Here is a 21,086-nt window from a genome sequence, read left to right as displayed (position 1 = left end):
TTTTTTGCCTGCCAGAGTCCTCAAAGGCTGAAGCGTGTCCGGCATGTTTAATCACCGGGGTGATCGGAACCATAAAAAGCTCTGATAGCCGCTCCAAATTGCATTCAAATCGAAGCGAAGAACGAATCCACAGAAGCACCCCCCCCACCTCCTCACCCCCCTACGCCCCATTTAGGCGGTTGCCAGGCTAATCGCATGTCACAAGCACGGCTGCAGCTGTTAGCTAGCTCACACCGAAAAAGCGTTTTCCGGCCATGAGGAGAAACAAAGTAATGCTACTTCGCTACTGTACTCACAGTAAGTAGATTTTTCTTCTTTTTTTTTTTCCAACATATGTCAAAAAGATCCGTTCGAGTCTTTTTGCATGTGTCAGTACTTCTGCTGAACTCATTTACTGCCATTGACGGCTAAAGACGTCAAAGATCCATTTTATTGACTTGGCTGGTGGTGAATGAGTCAAGAAAGCGAATACTTGAGCCACTTCCGCTCTTTCCCGAGAACTGTCGTTTTGCAGGATCGCCTTTTTGTGCATCGCCATCTGCACTGTCTACCAAATGTTGTCGAACGAAGCGTCCTTCGCAGCCGGCACCGGCGATGAGAAGCTTTAACGGCTCAAGGAAAGTGTCCATAATGGTTCTGGCTTGTGTATGTTCTCGAAGTGGCCTTCTGGATTAAAAAGCATGACGTCGCCCCCCCCCCCCCCCCCCCTTACTTGGCCCCACCCCCTTTGCTGATTTTCCCTCTCAGCATTCGTCTGAATGAGGCGGCGGGAAAACGAGCGCCTCCGAACCAGTTGGTCCAACAAGGCGCCACCATACTGAATTTGCATCCAAGCGTGACTCGTTCCCAATTCGGTTCCGTTTTGGGGTCGCGATGATTACAGTGCTGATCTAATTCGTTGAACACAAGAATTGAGTTCATTTCCATGGATTTTTTTTTTTTTTTTTTTTTGGGCTTTATAGGGTTATTTATTAGAAGATTCAAATTTGTAACAAAATGTGCACATTGTTGTTTAGTCTAAAACGGACATTTTGGGCATCAACCAAAAATTAATTAATAAATAAATTTGAAAAAAATGCACTTTTGTTATATTTTTCACTTTTTTTATTTATTTTTTTTTTATCATAAACTGGTGAGCTGATTCCGTGAATTGAAGTGTTGTTTCTTGATGTGTCTTCTGCAATATTAATTTAGTAGGATTTTTATTTATTTTTTTACATGAGAAATAGCACCTTTTTGTGTAATCAGCTTTAGAAAAAAATATTTTGATAATTCTTCATTTCTTGTGCAATATCCTTGTGAATTCTTGTCATATCACTTTTATATATATTTTTTATTTTATTTTTTTTGCATCAGGTGAGCAAACTCACCAATGTTATCTCCCTGCAATATGACACTTTTTTTTTTTTTTTTTTTTTTTAATTTTTGTTCCGTGTTTCTTCTCCGTGTCAATCTGTTGATGCTCTTGTCTGTCCGAAAATTCAAACAACTTCTAAACCGAAAATGTCTCGCTGTCTGTTTTTCTTCTCCTCCTTTTTTTTTTCTTCTTCTTCTCTTTCTTCTTCTTCTTCCTCCGCAGAGATGTTGAAGGAGCTCAACCAGCAGCGGCGAGCGAAAGAGTTTACAGACCTGAAAATAATTGTTGAAGGCAAAGAGTTTGAAGTCCACCAAAATGTTCTAGCTTCCTGCAGCTTGTATTTCAAGGACCTGGTCAAAAGGTTTGCCTTTTCCTGACAGCACTCCTCCTCCTCCTCCTCTTTGATTCCACCTGTTCTCTTTTGTAGGGCACATTTGTGTCGCTTTCCGAACCCCACTTAGCCCCCCCCCCTAGCCCTCTTTCTCTTTCTGTTCTTTCTTTCCATCTTTCTTGCAGGTGCGTGAAGATTTTATGATTTGATTATATTTTTAAAATTATTATTTTTTTGGTTCTCGCGCAGGGCCAGCAGCCATTACTTCCTTCCCCCCCCCCTCCCTTCTCACTCCCACACTGAAACGAATGTATCTGAATCTGGAGATAAAGGTCAACAAGTCGTCGTCTCTCGCCACACCATTTTAACCACATTTCCATTTTAACGAGCAGTGCAAATGTTTCACGGCACGGGAGATGTTTTGAAGGGCCCCAAACGTCTTTCTGCCATAGAGAAAAAAAAATGTTGCAGAATGTAATCGGAAGCTAAGACACTGCGGTGTTGGCGGAAAGGAGTGAACACATCCGCCTTCGGACTAGAGTGGAAAATCGCTTCTTCCGAGCAAAATGGAAGACTTCCAGAACTTGAAATTTTTTGGGCATGGATTCTTGAGATTTTTTTTTTTTTTTTTTTTGTGGGTCTTTTTAAACCAACCAAACTTCATGCTGCTAAATTAAACTGGATTTTAGGGGGATGAATTTTTAAATTCAAGTGACTTTGGTTTTGGAGTTTATAGCAACACATCAAATGATGAGAACTGAAAAATTTTGCTCAATTTGTTCACATTTTTTCGCATTCTAACAAAATCTGTAAGAGTAATTTGTCTTTGAAGGATTCTTTAGAACTATAATGCCTGACTTCATGTAACTTCATGTAAGCATTTTTTTTAGTCAACGTTATGGCCGTTTATTTTATATTTCTTATTGTCAAAAAAATTTGGCGGGAATTTCTAATTTGAATTAATAATTCCTGTTTAAGTCCAACTTTTTTGTTAGATAATAGCATTCAAAATTATGTATTTTTAAATTCATTGTAAAATTTAGCATTTTTGTGTCCAATTTAAATTGCGATTTTTCTCACCTAATTTAGTATTCACGGTAGGTTTTCTGTGGCCAGCGTCTCCCGTCACACCCAAGACGGAAGCTTGTGGTGTACTGTACATTTCAAACGTAGACAGGCAGTGGAGAAGCCGACAAGCGCTTGTGTGTGTCCGTGGCAGCGGCATGTGGCGCTGACAGCTCCACCAAATACGCCAACAAAAGTCTGCCTTTGACCTTGACGAAAGCCGCAAACCGTTGCGAAGGGGCCCTGACGTTCGGGGACGGGGGGGGGGCTGTCCATCACTCGCTGTCTCCAGCGGGCTTCTTAACTGCGAGTCCATCATCTGGGCGTGAAGTTTGCAAATGTTTTTGAAATGTTGCTCAATAATACCCAACGAATGAGCATTTCTCATTTAAAAAAAAAAATTCTTCTTAAAGGGCCGGCGCGCACCGACCGCGGCCTGTTATTCCATTTCACCCATCAGCATTTTTCCAATAAGCGTGCCCACTTGGCATTTAATTTCTGGCGTCCATCCACATTTTCTGCACGGCTGCGACCACACGGTGCAAAAAAAAAACCCTCAGAGCCGGTCTGACGCGTTCGTCCTCTCTCGTCGCGCCAAACCCACTGCTCGACTCACCCCGAGGGGAGGACGGGACTTTGTCCAATTCCCCTCGGGAGTTTCGTGAATAGTCTTTGTTCTAGTTGATCCCAATAGCGAGATGAGTCTTCACATTTTTTGTTGCACTGCAGTTTATGTCGCCGCTTCATTGAAGGGCAATTTTTGCGCATGCACAGTGTCACCTTGTTTTTCATAAAATGACTTTTTGGGGGAATAAAAGCATTTAAATGGGTACAGGATATGGTGACATTTGTAAGTCCAATAACATTCGTCCCCCAAAGCCCGCTCATTTAGTTCGACATATCCACCATGAGTAGACCCACAAAAATCCAACCCGTATTGGCACAGGAAGTCAGTTTGCGACGTGAAAGTTTGATTCATCGCAAAACTCAAAACTCTTAATAGGTTGTCTTTAAAAATGTGGTGCCCAAAATCGGTTTCATGTCGCAGCAAAAATATGGCCTGCTTGTTCATCTTGAGTAGACCCACAAAAAAAGTCTCAAAAAGTGACAGGAATTCTGCCGTTTTGGTTTGAAATGGCAATTTCTAATAACTCATTCACTACCAGCAGAGTAAAAAAAAAAATTGATTTTTGACGTCTTTTGCCGTCAATGGTAGTGAATGAGGTAGATTATATTTCAGTTATATTTATCAGCATATTTATCAAAAGGTCTCCGGAATCCATGCCCAAAATGACACAGGAAGTATGCCAAGTGTATCATTTGAGCCAATTCTTGCCGTCCTTCCCCCCGGCATACTCCACCTGTAAATTTCAAAATCAAGAATCCTCGACTAAAGTGCCAGACTTTGTGCATTTTCATCATTCCGTGTGTTTTGGAGCGTGGTGGCGAAATTGTGTCCAATTTGTGTGTTCTGTGTTTGACCTCCATTTTCCAATTCCTTCTCCGAAAAGCGTAGCATTTTTTTTTTTCACAAACAGATTCCACCATCCGAATAGAGCTCATCTCGACACTTCCGCACCCGCCTCCGTTTTTTTTTTTTTCACACAAGTGCAATCAGACGCTAGCCTCCTTTTTTCAGACGCTCCCTAACGTTTTACCGTGGCCTCTCAAGCCACTTTCTGCTGCACTAATTGACCTGGCTGATGCTCTTTTTTTTTTTTTTTCTTTCTTTCTTTTTTTTTTTTGTATTTATAGCTCTTAACTCCATCATTCCGCCATCATTTTGACCCTCCCCTCTTGCCTTCCTTTCTTTCTTCCCACTTGCCCACCTCCCTCCGCTCTGCAGGCAGGCCTTTGTGCGGGATAAAGGTCAATAACGCTATGTGGCTTTTTGCTTTGCAGGAGGACAAAACATTTAAAAAAAAAAAATAATAATTATATAATTCATAAAAAAAAATAAGAAAATGTCTTTGAAATTTATTTTGGATGTCCTTCTCATCTCCCCTTCCCTCCCTGAGTCCGCTTCAATTGACGACTAATGTCTTTGAGTTCATACACTACAGGATATTATTGCAGGTGTGATGGTGGAGGTTTTGGTTTTTTTTGTGGTGGGGGGAGGTTGGTTGGTGGTTATCTCTTATTGAAAAGTCATGGAACAACACAACCCCTCCCTGTTAAGGATGGCTGCTGGCTCCCTGCGGAAGAACCGTCTCGCCCCTGCCTCCCCCCCCCCCCGCCTCACCCCTTTCTCCCTCTTTTATTTTGCTGTCTCCTCCCTTGTCCCACCGTACTGCTGTCTCGTCCTGTTTGTCCCGTTTGAATTTAGCAGCGTTTGGGCAACGGAGTGGCCACCTACCACCCACTCTTTAATCTGGTGCAGAGCATTATAATGTTTTAAAAAAAAAAAACGGACATTGACTCAGCTGTCTCGGTGATGTAAGTTTTCTGCGGAAGGAAATGTACTCAAATTTAGTGACAAAACCTTTTATATAGAAAAATCATTCTCCAAAAAATAAAAAAAAATTGCTTAAATATGTGATAAATATCAGATTTTTTTTGGACATTTTTTTTATTTAAATAAGGCATTATTGTGAAATGAAAATTTTTTTTTATATTTCTTATAGTCAAATACATTTTTGAAAATTGAACTAAAAAGTTAAAAATCAATAAACATGTTGCCTGAAGACTTATTATGGTGATTTATTTATTTAATTTAATTTGATTTATTTTAATTTTTTAATTCGCGCTTGACCCAACTTTCTCCTAGCTGGCCAGTTTTCCTGAACGCAGCATCAATTGTGTTTGCGTACGTTTTCTAATTTGACAAAGTGGCTCCAGCGGCAGCAAAAAAAAAAAAAAAAAAAAAATCTTGATTGACGCGTGAAAAGGGCCTCCATCCATCTTAATAGCGACCACTTTTCGTATGTCCATGGCCGCAGGGAGGGGAGTTAAAGTGGTTGCGGGTGGGATTGGGGGGGGGGGGGTTCCATTTATTTTGCCCTTGAGTGGATTATTGTTTCACATGGGACATTAAACATGGGTGGTGAGGTGTTACTTACCACCCTAATATCTCCCCCGCGGGCATCCACCGCCGCGTAGACAAATCACCGTCATTTGAGCCCGGCCCGAGTAGCACATATTCCGCTCCTCATGCCTCCAAGCCTTGGGGGAGGTATCATATAATCGTTTTAGATATCGGTAAACTCCTTCCTATGTGTGATTCGCTATTCTCTAAATTTATGATTTTGTTTCAGATCAATAGAAATATCCAAATTCTTTCCCTTCGTCTCATCTTACTCACCTCGCCCCAGAGCAGCCCGCCCTCTCAAACCCAATTTCTTTCTCTTTCCCTGTGCCGCGATTGCCCCGAACCAGGTCATCGGGGGAGACGCGCAACGGCGAGATGTTGAAGCTGAGCATGAGCAACATCAGCGCCGAAGTTCTGGAGCAGCTGCTAGAGTTCGTCTACACGGGCTCGCTGGTCATCGATTCGGCCAACGCCAAGACGCTGTTGGAAGCCGCCAACAAGTTTCAGTTCAACACTTTCTGCAAAGTTTGCGTCTCCTTCCTAGGTGGGTGCGTTTGAGCTGGAGGGCTTGGCAACCAATTTTGAAAATATAGCCCCCCCCCGCCCTCCTGGGCCATTTTCACCGAGCTGTGAGAAGTTTGATAGGTTGTGTGTCACCTAAAAAGTTTGTTGGACGACCATAAAAAAAAAAATAATAAAAAAAAAAACAATCCTCAAATGTCAGTATTTGCATTCCATCTCATGAGTGTTTTAGGGTATAGCGAACACGAGGGAAGCGTATGCCGACAAAAAGGTCAGAGGCGCGCCAGCGCAGAAAAGAAAAACAGCAGAAACGGCGCCTATTGATTTGTTTTTCTCTATTTGGGCCATACAACACAAAAAAAAAAAAAAAAAGCAAACATGGAAGCCATTTGTTGACTTCATTTCCTCTGAGACGTCAATTCATTCCGCCTCGACAAGATTCATGACATTTTAGCACATTAGAGCAGGGTGGTGGGGGGGGCGTTGTGTTCAGGTACAAGCGTTTGTCCTTGAGAGAGGAGGCGGGTGTGTCAAATGTTGTCTTTTTGACCTACTTTTGCTTTGCTTTGATGTTAATTCACAAAACGCGACAGCTACTTGCAAGGAAAACATTAGGTTGCGGGTTTTTTTTTTTTTTTTCATGAAAACTAGAAAATGTACCTTCTTGTGGACTCATTCATCTGCTGCCTCCTGTTTTGGCTTTACCTCTGTTGACCGCAATTTGTGTTAGGGCACGCCATCCAAATAAAAAAAAAAAAAAAAAGATCTAGAATGAGCCCCTCTTGAGGGCAATTATTTAATCAGCTTCTTTCGCGGGGCCAGTTCGTCAGTCCGTTTGATTGCAAAAGTTCCCGCGGCTCTTTTGATTGTTGACGTCAAAAACAAACTCTTGTCAAAGATCACAAGGGGTTCATAAAGCCCGCCCCCTGCTGGCCATTTTAAGATCTACCTCTTTAATGTGCCCCGGTTAATCCCTAATCCTACTCCCTGCGATCGATTCCTTCGCTGTTTGTTTGTCCCGGGAGGCGTTTGGAGTTATTAGACGTGTCGAGGTAGCTAGAAAGCTGATAAACTGTGACACAATCCCTCGACATCATCTTCGACGTCCACCATCTTGACTATCGACCGGATCAATCTGTCTGCCATCTTCCCCCTCGTGGCTCTTCTGATTTGACCTTCTTCTTGATCTGGTCAATGACCTGATTTTTAAATTTTTTTTTTTTGGGAGTCCTATTAGCGTGAACATTTGTGAGGGGTTTTTTCAGCTTGAATTATTTGATGAATGCACTTTGAAATTGAAATTTCTTCTCTGTGTTCAGAAAAACAGCTGACAGCGGCAAACTGCTTGGGAGTGCTGGCCATGGCTGAGGCCATGACTTGCACGGAGCTGCACAATATGGCCAAAGCTTTTGCGTTGCAGAACTTCCCTGAGGTAAGTCCAGGAAAAGGAGAAAAAAAAAAATGTTTGACGCGCGTTCTTTGGGCCTTCCCCGTTCCTCACACTTCTCGGTTATCATTGTTGACAAGATCCGATTTTTTTTTTTTTTTTTTTTTTGCTGAGTTTTAGTCAAGTCCATGATGACCACTTCCGTCGTTTCTCCGCCCGGCCAGCCAAACCTTTAACCTTCAGGAACAACCAATATCAATGTCAGACAAACCCCCCAAAAATACTCCATCCACTTCAAGATACTTAAAAAAAAGCAATTCGAGATGAAAACTTGTTCGTTGGCCATTTTCTTGTTCCAATGTGCGATCAATTGTAATTTACACGACCAATCTCCTGTGCTAGATGTCGACATTTTGCCACTTGAGCTTATTTAAGTTCCATTGAACTGAGAAAGCTGTTGATTTTTTTTTTTTTTTCTCTTTGACTGCTTGCTCATGCAAAATGAAGGCTCTGTATTTCCTTTTAAGTCAGAACGGCAGTTTTTTCTCCTTTTGTGAGATATGTGATGGATATTTATTGGAAAATGCAGTCAAGGTTTGAGACTGGGCAGACAGAGACCAGAAGAAAAAGCGCAAAAAAAAAAGTAGCGGTATAAAATGGTATATGACTCCTTAACTGTCACATGGGAGGTTTTTTTTTTTCTATGAAGTAAGTCTGCAGATTGAGTCGTCCCCAAAAAAAAAAAAAAATCCACTTTTCTGGTTGCTGGTCAGGTGGCAGGCCAGGAGGAGATCCTGAGCGTGTCCAAGGACGACCTGGTGGCCTACCTGTCCAACGACAGCCTCAACACCAAAGCAGAGGAGTTGGTGTACGAGACGGTCATCAAATGGATCAAACGAGACTCCGCCTCCAGAGTTCAGGTAAGCAAAGCCTAAATGCAGCCGGCCCAATTCTGGAAATGTTTCCCCCTCGGAGCGTTGTCTTGGTTTCTCTTGAGGAAGCAAAAGGGCAAACACACGGCTGCTGCCCTTGTTTGTTTGTTTGTCGGCGAGGGGACAGACGAGTCGGTTCATCGCAATCAAAGTTTACATCCTCAAGATGGATATCGACAGCCGGGGAAGAGCAGGTCAAAATTGGCCCTTTGCGCAAAATCGATGATAAAGCCTCAAGGTCGGCGTGTCGCGTCTGAACCGGGTCGCTGCAAAAAGCAAACGGTGCGTCGACGGATATCCACGCACAGATTTTTATTGATTCCCGTGGCGAACAAGCCGCTGATTTTTATTTATTTATTTTTTTTTTTATGGCCTGTTTAAAAATGGAAGCGAGATTAGCCGATGAATTGCCGGCCATCCATCATCGGAAGAGTCATCCGTCCTGAGCGATGTCGACGAGTCCGCCAGCGCCGGCCGGCCTCCTCCGCATCCGACGTCCAAAATCAATGTTGCCCTGTCGGCGCCGACATCATTATTCCTGATTCTGCGCTCCTATCGCGTTATCGTCGAGCAGCCTTGCCGTGATGTTCTGATGTGAGGCGTGACGACATTTTTTTTGACGTACAAGACCAGTTCTGGAGTTAACTCGTTCACTACCAGCCGAGTTAAAAAAAAATAATAATAATAATAATCTTTGACGTCTATAGCCGTCAATGGCTGTGAGTGATGCTAGAAAATATCCGTCAAACATCCAAGGCCGTTTTCATGTCCACCATTGACGACGGACCGATGTCCGCCGCATGTCATGTAAGTCCAAAAACTCCAAAGCGTTCGCTCCAGCAATCTCACCCTCTAATGGAGAGCGAAGTTATTCCGGAGAGCTCGACTTCGAGGGGTGAGGGAAAAAAAAAAAATGGGGACATTTTTCCACTTGTCAGAACAAGCCATTCTCATATTCCTGGGACGTGAGACCTTGGGTCACTTTGCGTTTTGAGCCAAGAAAAAGAAAGAAGGGACAGAAGATTGCAAAGATTTAAAAAAAAAAAAAAAGAAAATGGGGGAGAAACAATCCAAGCGTAACGAGAGGTGACTTCTTGTACCTTGACCTCTTCGGGTGGGGAACCGAAAAGCGCCTCTTGCCGATGCTTCCGTGGCGCCGCATTCACGGTCCGCATCCGCCAGCGCGTCATCCCGAGGCGGAAAATCACTCCTGCGGAACCTGTGACAACTTTTAATGACATGTCATGGCACAATGTCGCCGCGCAACTTTTAAGCCGTCAGCAAGTCGCCACGTGCGTGTGCGTGCGCGACTTTTGCATTCATCTCAGCACGCGTCCCCCCCGTTTTGTGTGTCTTAAGCTGCGGGCTATATAGCGGAAAAGTGGCATATTGAACGCGGCGGGTAAATAATATGCAATTTTCTCTTTCCGCTACCCTGTCAGCTTGCGTCTGATGGCGGCGGGAAACGAGGCATGGACATCGCTTAGAGATGGAAGAGAGCATTAGAGTGGATATTCCGCTGGAATTGTATTTCCGAGAGGTCCTCACATGACCTCACTCAGTAGCGCCCCCTAGATATTTTTTTTTTTTTTTTTTTTTAAAAAGATGACTCTGACGTGAGTTTTACCGATCTGAAATTGGCAGCAGATGGCTATCATGACAAGATGTCCGAAAAAGCCTCAAGGTGCTCTTGCCCGAAATTGAGCAGGAAGTCACCATTTTGGATTGAAAGAGCACGATTTGGGACTTGAAGCCAGTCACAAGAAGGTGTCATGCCGCAAACCTAGCAATCATCCCTCGTCCACTAACGCATCCTATTCCGTCACTTCAAACACCTGGCTTGAGTACCTAAAGCAGGCGTGGGCAAACTACGGCCCGGGGGCCACATGCGGCCCGTTAAATGTTTTAATCCGGCCCGCCGAACTTGGAAAAAAAATTAAATAAATCTTGTTAATGTATTTTCTAAATACTGTGGTGTGTCAAAGACATATATTTTGTTGAAATGCTTTTCATTTCAAATTAAATGTTTTTTTTTTTTTGTCTCCGATGAGATGAGGGTAACCAAAACACTCCATCCGTCTGCTTCTGGACCGGCCCCTCTGTCAAATTTTAGAACCCATTGTGGCCCGCCAATCAAAAAGTTTGCACACCCCTGACCTAAAGTGTAAAGAAATAAATAAATAAATTTTAAAAAAAATGTTGGTCTCCAATAGTGTGTTCTATCTGTCACAATAATTTGATACTCGCTATTTGGGATCTTAAGAAATCAGTCCCTTAGTGGTTAATTTTGTTCCGAAGCAGGCTAATTCCAGGGAATTTGGCTCAATCATCCCAAATCAGACGTAGGGATTATACAAACAAGGGCGAGCTTGCGAACAAACTCCGGAGCTTTTTTTGACCCGGTTGCATTGATCAGACTCTCTTCAAGTTCCTTTCATTAGCCAAGATTTCCGATGCCTGGTCGATCAAAGATGGCCGCTCCTCCTTGGCGGCGTAAAAGCAGCCAAAGTGGGGACGGGAAGAAGACAAGCCAGGCGTTTGATTGTTCCTCTGAAGGACGATTGTGGCCGATGCAAAGTTTTGGGTCTCTCGCAAAATACAATTAACCTCACTTAATGGCGCGTGGCCACGAATCTTTTGCGCTTTTGAACTCCAAAGACAACGGCTAAATTATAAGCGACGTTGCAGGTAAAATGGGGTCATTTTTGTCATTTTAGACGACGGGGAATCAGTTTAAATATGCACTCTCTCACACACACACACACACACACACACACACACACACCCACACACACACACCGCCTCAAAGCACTTTTGTCCTCTGATATTCATTCTGATATAATTTGTTCTGGCATTCAAAAAAACCCGAAGAGAAAAGACGAAGAAAATTACATCAGCTTATTACGAGAGTCCCACATAAGCACATGAAGTAATACCTTTAACTGTGTTCATTTGGCCCCGGAACCGCAAATGTCGTGCCGGGCCATTGTTATTACCGCTAATGGCTGGGCCGGCCTTTTTTTTTTTTTTTTTTATATATATCAGGCAAAACACGCCATTAAGTGTCCTTTTTAGCCATGTTACACTCGCTGGACACTTTCCAAAGAGACAATTAATCAGCCTCTTTTGTCACCTGGCCAGATAGGATCCGTTATGAAATGAAATGTCGACGTGAGGCCTAATGGAGGTCCCATTCAGGCTTTTGGCAGAGAATGGTCGCCGGTAATTGAACGAGCGCGATGGCGTTACAAAGGACGGCGGCGTGGAAGCGAGGACGAGTGTCCCGCTATCACCGCTGTTGGAACACCGTTGCGGGAAACTTTCAAGTCTCGATCATATGCTGATCAAAGTACGGGATTATGTGGTTTTGATCATCAGGCTTGAACGCGATCAGTAGATAAAAGTCTGCCTGATTGAGTCTGCCTGGTTTGAAATGGCTGATTTATTTTTATTTTTTTTTTTTACTGTCTAGGACAGGGGTGTGCAAACTTTTTGATTGGCTTGCCACAATGGGTTGTAAAATTTGACCAGGAGCAGATGGATGGAGTGTTTTGGTAACCTCACCTCATTGGAGAAAAAAAATATTATTTTAATTAATTAATTTTTCATTTTAAATGAAAGTGAACAAAAGCATTCCAACTATATATATATGTCTTTGAAAAAAACACAGTATTTAGAAAATAAAGGTTTATTCATTTAATTTTTTTCAAGTTCGGCGGGCCGGATTAAAACGTTTACCGTGCCGCATGTGGCCCCCGGGCCGTAGTTTACCCACACCTGGTCTCGTAGATACCATACAAAATTGGTGATTTTTGACGCCACAAAATAGAATTGGGTCACTGAGAACATGTAGTGTAAACGTCGCGTACGTGTCGCCTGCTGTTTTTTTCGGGGGGGGGGGGGGGGTCGGATGCAGGCCAGTGAACTGAGGACCTCCACGGACATCTGTGCGATCCCAGAGCGTGCTCAGTCCTGATGTGTGCAGCCAGATGGATGCGCCCGCTCGACCGTGGCGACTTTGTATCCGGAGCAGGTCAAAGCCACGTTCGCTTACGCTGGCTGGAGCCGACCGGACGTGTTAGCCGGGACGCTACTCCGCTGCAACTAACTGCAGTCCTGAAATTCTTTTCACAATCACATGTATTTTTTTTTATTTGTCTTGGCAAATATTTTAAAATTCATCAAAAACAAAGAAGCTACGACTTGTTTAATGCCACTTCCATTTGAAGTTTACTCACATTGTCGAGTGTTATTTTTCGTCGAGGATTTGTGGAGCTGGAACTGATTGATGGCGTTTTCATTTATTTCAACTAGGAAAGCGATAAGGTGGTTTACAACCATCTCGTGATAAAATGCAGAATGATTTTCATTTCGATGTTATTAGAATGTGACGGAATATATATATATATTTTTTTTCATAGCAATGGAATAAGTCTGCCGGCGCGCATTCGCAGGTGTCCCTAATATTTTGGCCCGACAGCTTAGGAGACGAGACTTGTCTCCCCCGTGTGCGATGAGGACTATTAGACCTGAACGTGTTCCTTTTCTCCCAATGAAGTCATGCCGAAACGCGTTGCACCTGTCAGTCGCGGCTCAGGGCGACGTGCCCCCCCCCCCCCCTCTTGCCCCCCTCCCCCCTCCTCCCTCAGTCTGTTCTCCCACTCGCCATCAACCAACCCCCTCGCTACCCTTCTCGCTCACATCCTCTCCGACTGACACGCAACTCACACACATAGTCACGCAGCCGCCGAAAAACACCATTTGTGGCCAAGCGCGAGCATATTTTGCACACGCGTAATGTGCGCAGCGCGCTCTCATTGCACTTGAATGGGTTTGTTTGTGAGGCTGCGCTCTCTCTTTTACGTGTGCGTTATTATTCCTGTGGAGGGAGAGGCGTGTATTTTTCAAACCCGATGCAGCCGACATGACCCTTGGTGTCATTTGCCGTTCATGTCAGTTTTGACTGCTGTAATGTGTTTTTCTTGAGACTGGGTGAAGCAGCATGTGGTTGTCTTTTCCAAGTTACTGCCAGTATGTAGAAGACTGTGGTTGTGTTTGTTTGTAGGATGAAATTTGCTTTTTTTTTAACAACCAGAGCTAGGACGTTATTTGTTATTTTTACAGTATGTGTGATATTTTTTATTTTTTTGACCTCCACCAATCAGAGTGGTCGCGTGTGGTAAATGCCGAATGGAAAACCCCGTTTGGTTTTCCTGCAAACCAGGAATAATCTAGCATCGTTTTCTTCACCTTCATTTGTTCGGCAATGGACGTTTCACTAAGCCACAAAAACATGACGCGACGTAAATTGATTTTCGTCGACAAGACGAGAAAGGACGAAATTGTTCGCATTTAGTCCGTCAGACGCGCTAATTTTACGACATCCCTTCCTATTGGACATGTAATCTGTCGTTCAAAAATTGCGACGCTGGTGCAACCTATCCTCGTTTGGCCACGCCCACCACCCGGGACAACACGCAGGGTGACACTACTACTCGACTAAATTTACGAAAACGAAACCAAAAAATTCCGTTGACTAAACCTGGACAAAAACCTTTGGAGGTTTTGGTCGACTAAAACGAATCACGAATAGGAATGACTAAATGTGACAAAAATCGTCCAAAAATCCAAGACTAAATCTAAAACGCTTGCCAAAAACAACAATGTGACGCACCCATGTCTTTCTCCGACGTTAAAAGCCTACTTATATCTCTCAAATAAACCGTTGCTTTTGTTTGCTTGACGACCAAAATGCAAACTCGTTGCTTTTTCAATCGCGTGACTGCCCTCTACAGAAGCAAAATGGAAACTCGGGCGACGTGGAATTGTCTCACGCATCCCTCTGGATTGTTTGTGTGGCTTGAGTGCTTATCTGAGCCCATTAGTGAGGGAGAGTTGCATGTCGGGAGTCACGTTGTTCCGGCATATGGTCTCCTCATCCTGAGAGACGAGAAGAAGCGGGCAAAAAAAAAAAAAAATCTAAAAGTAGCTGCCGCACATGAGCTCGGACCTCCCGCGGAGAGCTTCCATATGTCGGGGATGTTCGCACTCGCACGCCGCTTTCATCGTAAATGAGCATGGCCAAAAGAAACGGAAAATTGCCCGCACAAAAAACGTAAAATGGAGTCCGTCCGTCGCCCGCTCGCTCGCTCTCAATTTTCAAACGTGGTTGACCGGTGGGAATGTCATGAGTGATGTCCCTCGGAGAGGTTCCCCATCGAGGACGCGGGTTGTTACGAGTACGCCACTCTCAGATCAAACCTAAAAATAGCATTCGACTGCTTTCGAAGACAGTTTTGAAAATTTGGACATATTGATTTTGCGTCATCTTCTCTTCAGCTTTACAATTTTGACGAACCAGTTCCCCCCCCCCCCGGACTTCACAAAGACTGTCAAATTGAACCTAACGAACGCACCTGCACACGTTAGCATCGTCGCAGGAAGCTAGCGTCCGTTTTGTCACCTGTACCTTTTATGAATTTGCAGTTGCAGCTCGACACTGCCCCCTGCTGTCCGCAGTGCAGATAATTCAGAAAACTAGCTCAGCAGAACTTGAGTTGTTGTCTCCTTTTTTTTTTTTTTTTTTTTAAACATGGAGGCTGACAGCTTGAGTCTTCGCAGCGAGCGTGAATCTCATTTCCATTGTGAGCGTAGGAGGACGAGCGAGGAGCGGCGGTGGAAAAGAGAGCGAGAGAGTTGGGAAGAAAAGAGTGCACATGTTCCATTCCATTGTGAATCAGGCTTTGTTTTATTAATCATTCAAAAGCAAAAAAAAAAAAAATGCAACCAACCCCTGCCGAGTCAGAATTTGCGCATCGGGGATGTTGATTTTGTGTTTGTTCTAATGTTGCTTGATTCTCGTAATTGTGCAAAGTGATGACTTTTCATAAAGTGACCATATTTTGCCCAGTGAAATGCCGAGTTATTGTCAGTATCCTTTTTATTGAATATGGAAATGAAATATTATTAAAGTGTTCGCCCACATATTCACTGTTCACTATTCTCAAATCACCTAAAACTGTGTGTGTGTGTGTATGATTGTCTGTCGCCTCTCTCTCTTTCATCTCTCACACACTCACCCTCTCTCTCAGTCTCTCTCTCTCTTTCTCTTCCGCTCTCTCTCACTCTCTCTCTCTGTTTCTCTTGCTCTCTCGCTCTCTCTCTCACTCACTCTCTCGCACTGTCACGCACTCTCTCTCTCTTACTCTCTCGCTCTCTCACACACTCACCTTCTCTCTCCGTCTCTCTCTCTCTCTTCCGCTCTCTCTCAATCTCTCTCTCTGTTTCTCTTGCTCTCTCGCTCTCTCTCTCAAACTCTCTCTCTCTCTCTCACTCACTCTCTCGCTCTGTCATGCACTCTCTCTCTTTCTCTCTCGCTCTCTTGCTCTCTCACACACTCACCCTCTCTCTCCGTCTCTCTCTCTCTCTTCCGCTCTCTCACTCTCGCTCTCTGTTTCTCTTGCTCTCTAGCTCTCTCACACTCTCTCTCTCTCTCTCTCTCTCACTTTCTCGCTCTGTCACGCACTCTCTCTCTTTCTCTCTCACTCACTCACCGTCTCTCCGTCTCTCTCTCTCTCTCACTCTCTCTCTCTCTTTCTCTTGCTCTCTCGCTCTCTCTCTCTCTCTCTCTGTCTCTCTCAACACCCCCCCACCATACCGCCTACCTTTTTATCCGCGAACAGATGTATTCCATCTGAAGTAGTTTCCCTGCAGTTTCCAACTTGTTTGGCGACAGAAGCAAGGGACCGCAGTAAATGCACATCCAGTTTTGGGGGTGGATTTGCTGATTGCGTGCACACTACACTAATCATTTTGTTCTTCCTTTTTCTCTCCAGAAAGTTTAGTTTAGGGTAGATGGGGAAGAGAGGGGGGGGTCAAGTTGAGTACTGTATCGAGAGCTTGTCACTGACAGTTGCTTTTTAGAAAATCCCAGCGCCGGTTGCCACGGCAACCTCCTCCTCCTCTTCGCATCAGTTGATGGATTCATCTTTTTTTTTTTGACAGTTCAAACTTTATCTAAGATTACAGTAATCCCCCGTTCTATGGCGGCTCACGGATCGCGGGCCAGCTCACCCCAAAAAGCGCCGCAATTTTTCTCATGTGTTTTTGATCAAAAAACATGGTGTTGTGCTCTAAAATAGGAAGAACATTTAATCAAGCCGAAACTCACACACACACGTGAGATCGTATTATTCGTTCATTTTATTAGGCCTTGGGATTATGAAAAGTCATATTTTTCAATAAAAAAAAAAAACAATTTTAAAATTAAAAAAAAAAAAATCAAGTACAGAAGCGCCAGGAAAGCATCCATAGGAGTTCCAGCGCGACCGAAAAATAGAAAATAAAAATGCTTTACTTGGCTCCCTCTATGGGGATATCATTGAATTTTTTTTTTTCCATGATGTACAATATGAAGTAAGCAAGCTATTGTTGACCCCCTGTGATTGTTCAAGTCCCGACACAAAGCCGCTGAAAAGTTGCACTGAAGTGATGTCGGTGAGGCATTTTGCTGACGTGCCGAGTGCCTCTTTTCTTACGACTGAGAGCAACGATTGTCTGCGAAAAGCCGTTTTCCGTTTCGCGCCCGATGAGCAGCTTTATTTGAGCCAGTCTTTTTTTTTATTTTTTATTATTGTTCCTCAAGGTCGTCGACTTTTGGAATGTCTCACGGTGAAACCTGAAATGAAACGTTGTTTCGACAGCTCGTCAGCATTTGTGTTGTTTAAACGGCTATTCGGCTCCTGATCAGTAATATTAGTCATTTTTTTGCAGAGGATAAAGAATATACGCCTGTGTTTTTTGTTTTTTTCTCAGTCATCCAAAAATTCCAAATTCACCCACACGGTATCAGCATTGACAGCATTTGGCTAAAATAGAGCAGCAAAAAAAAAAGCTTTAATTGAGCTCTGAAGGTCAGCCGGCGCGTACAGGTAGTCGCGCTTCTTAAATCTGCCAGGTCCCACCCGTGTTTACCCGTGCGGCTTGTTTGATAAACTGTTTTGGCAGACAGCGCGCTCCCCCGTGGGTGGCGGGAGCCGACAGTCCCATCTGCGGGGCTCGCTGAGAGGAAATGTCATCAGCAGATGTCCGCCGTGACGGGCGCCCTCGCACCCCCCCCCCCCCCCCCCCATCCCCATTCCTCCCTCTCGCCTCTCTTCTCACCGGAACAAACGCTCTGCTCGTTGAGCTTTATTTATGTTTTGCCATATCACCGCAGATAAGAGTATAAATCTGATTTCATGTTCACTGTTTGGACGATGCTTTTTAAATCTGGTGGCAGATTCCTGCTCTCTCATTGGCTGGCTTTGCATAAGCCGCAATCGACTGCTTTAAACTAGCAGAAATTCTGCGTCGTTTTGGCCGTGGGTTTCCCAAGACATTTATTTGGATCTGATGCCGATAAAATTTTAGTTTAATTCAGTCTGGTTTTGGGGGCTGAATTTTCGAGATCAAAGATTTTTATTTATTTTTTTGGTTGGTCTACTCATGATAGATATGACTCGCGAATTTCAATTTATTAAGTGAAAATTTCCAAACTCAACTTGTCAGGTGCAGGTGTGCGAGGTGAGCTGCTTGGCTTATTATTGACTTCTTCTGTCTGGGAGACTGTTGTTTTTCCACCTCCTCCTGTCCAGCTGGGCCACATGGCACCGAGCCGTTCGAGGTCATCCCGGTCAGCGTCTGCCCGCCGCTGTGACACTCGGCGCCGGCTTGTTTACAGCTTTTTGCTGTCGTACGACTCGAGCCTCCCATGGGGGTTCACGCCGCCGCGCTTGAACACGGTCATACGCGTTTTGCGGCTTTTGATGCGGTTACCGTGGCAACGGTACCTCAGCATATGTGCTCGACACGTTTGATTTTGTTGAGAAAGTTCAAATGTGTATGTGCAATAGTTATTTTGTTTAAGAGTGTGTGTATATTTTATTTACCTTTTTTTTTTTGGGAGCCACAAAACGTACGACTCTTCACAACCTAATATTTCTTGGCGCCGCCTGTTTTCCAGCACCTGTCCGATCTGTTGGCGTCGGTGCGCCTGCCCTTCATCCACCCGTCCTACCTGCTCAACGTGGTCGACAACGAGGAGCTGATCAAGTCGTCGGAGGCGTGCCGCGATCTGGTCAACGAGGCCAAGCGCTACCACATGCTGCCGCACGCGCGCCAGGAGATGCAGACGCCCCGCACCAGACCGAGGCTCTCTGCAGGTAACGCTACGCAGCATTCCACCGGGCTCGCCATTCATTTTGCGCAGCATCAAGGTGACAGAGAGGTCACGTCGCCATAAGGAGACGTCGCGTTGTATTGATTTTGGCCCACCGCGAAGGTAAATGGCTCGTTGCTGTGTATTCTATTCAGCGAGCGTGTGTGTGTGTGTGTGTGAGTGTTGCATTAAGTCCGTCTGGAGTGTAAGCCGTCTTTGGAAGTGGAAGCAAGAGAGCCCACTCTGATGTCATTTCCCAAACTAATGAACGATACTTAGTGTAATTGATGTCCATCAGGGACGTCCTAAGCTTTCCCACTGAGAGCCACGTGTGTATACAGCAGAAGAGAAGGGGCGAGTTAACCTTGTGTTGGGCAAAAAAAAAACATGCTTGAAACCGAACCAGTATGCAGGGTGGAGGTCAAGCACTTACAATCATTTCAAAGGAAAATGGGGGAAAAAAGAAAAAAAAACTGTCGGATTGGCCACAATACAGTTTGATGTATTCAGAAGTTATAAATAATTACATAATAGTAATGAATTAGGAAAATTTCAATATATTGATTATGTGGGTATTTTTAAATCATTTAATTGTTTGTTAATATAAATAAATAACACAGTATATAGAATACATCAAAATATCACTTACCGTATTTTCCGGACAATAAGCGGCTACTTTTTCTCCTAGATTTTGAACCATGCAGCTAATACTGGGGTGCGGCTTTTTTGTTGATTTTTCTTTCGCCAGTAGGGGGCGCTCTATAGTTCAGAAAATACGCTAAATAAATCTTGATTTTTATTTTTTTTTTAATTGTCTTGGGTCTGTTCTGTTTTAATCAGCAAAGTTGTTGCCATGTTAAAAGTCGCTGTTTTAAAAATCTAAATCTAAAATGATTGACCTTTATGTGCATTCACAGTACAAAATCGTTGTGTACATGCAGTAATTAACTAATTTTTTCAACACGGAAAAATGCGGCTTATATTGTTTTTTTTGTTTGTTTGTTTTTTTTTTATTTATTTTTTATTTTTTTATTTTATTTTTATTTCAACATTATTTTGTCCTTTTATTTTATTTTTTATAATTAGATTAAAATAGAAAATAAATCAACTTATTTCCAACAGTTTTGTTAGCGTTTTAAATGACATCCAAACTGAAGCTGTTTCCCCCCTCTTGCCTTGTTTAATTTTACGAGCGCTCTGTGGGCTGCCAATTGGTCCCCTGGGCCGCACTTTGTACTCCCCTAACTTGTGCATAAAAGTATAATGCGTGTGACGTGCGCCTCACATGTGCATCGTGCACTTCCGGAAAGAACTCAAAAGCATTTTGTTGACCTTGCAGGGGACATGCTGTTAATCATGACGAGCCAGCTACAATGCAAATGAAATCAATGCGCTGTTAGATATTTGAAAACCTACGGCAATGTTTACTCAACGTGTTTCGAGGCCCAGACATTTAGCGCTGCAGGTGAACGTCATTTTTAAACATGCACGATGTCCAAGCGGCAATTGACTGCTGTGTAAACATCGCAGTCGCTGAGGTCACTTAAAAAAAGTCATTTGCGTCAATTTGCAAACTGTAAGCGGGGTGGCTCCTATTCGTGTTTTTATGACGTGCACGCCGTGTGGTAGCATTTACGTATTTACGACATGCGCGTTAAAGTTGTGCGTATTCACTCGGAATGGGAATGCATGATGCATGACGTGCCATCTGCTCATTGGGCTGCGGGCACGTTTGTGCGTGAAATCAAATGGAAGTCATTAAATATAGTAAAACGTTAAAAGGTGATTAGGCGCTCGAGCCGTCGCAAGAAAATCTTTTTGGAATCGATTATTCCATCCGTTAATCGGAGCTGCATCGATTAATCGCTTCCATCCCCGGCAGCTAATTTTTTTTTCTTTTTCTGAGGAAAATATCAGACGGTGATAAGGATAAATTTGACCGTTGAATCACTTCAGCCTTATTGTGAAATCAACAACGTGCCTGATGGAAAACTAGTTTTTCTGTGAAACCTAAAAGAAAAAAAAAAAACTGAGAATGAAAGAAATCAGAATGCTCCAAAGTGAAAGTTGTGGAAAAGGGCAGATGGTTTAGTCCTTGAATGCGTGTGTTTGAGTGTGTTTGTTTGAGACTGTGTAGTGTTGGTGTGTGTGTGCGCGTGTGTGTGCTTAAAAAGGCGCGTAAGCAGATGGAGCGCCACCTGAGCTCTGTTGATAAGACTGTCAAGCGTAAAAAGAAAAGAGAACTGCCATCCGTGAAGCACTTCTT

The 21,086-nt window shown here is 43.7% G+C and overlaps 1 protein-coding gene across 4 annotated transcripts in view; it reads left to right on the top strand.

Moving 5' to 3' along the window:
- Positions 1 to 21,086, top strand: part of klhl29 (kelch-like family member 29) — a 130,228-nt gene that overhangs the window by 89,216 nt on the left and 19,926 nt on the right. For all 4 annotated transcript variants that reach the window (XM_088286339.1, XM_088286340.1, XM_088286338.1 and 1 more), the window contains 5 exons: positions 1,580 to 1,718; positions 6,129 to 6,325; positions 7,623 to 7,735; positions 8,464 to 8,610; positions 18,626 to 18,824. In XM_088286339.1, the coding sequence (XP_088142465.1) occupies positions 1,580 to 1,718; positions 6,129 to 6,325; positions 7,623 to 7,735; positions 8,464 to 8,610; positions 18,626 to 18,824 (795 nt within the window). The remainder of the gene's footprint in view (positions 1 to 1,579; positions 1,719 to 6,128; positions 6,326 to 7,622; positions 7,736 to 8,463; positions 8,611 to 18,625; positions 18,825 to 21,086) is intronic.

The sequence above is a fragment of the Idiotropiscis lumnitzeri genome, chromosome 21 (genome assembly GCF_059441095.1).
Source record: "Idiotropiscis lumnitzeri isolate Australia: NSW breed Sydney's pygmy pipehorse chromosome 21, RoL_Ilum_1.0, whole genome shotgun sequence".
Taxonomy (NCBI): Eukaryota; Metazoa; Chordata; class Actinopteri; order Syngnathiformes; family Syngnathidae; genus Idiotropiscis; species Idiotropiscis lumnitzeri.
Note: the sequence above shows the minus strand (reverse complement) of the source record. Positions and strands in the feature narration are given on the sequence as shown.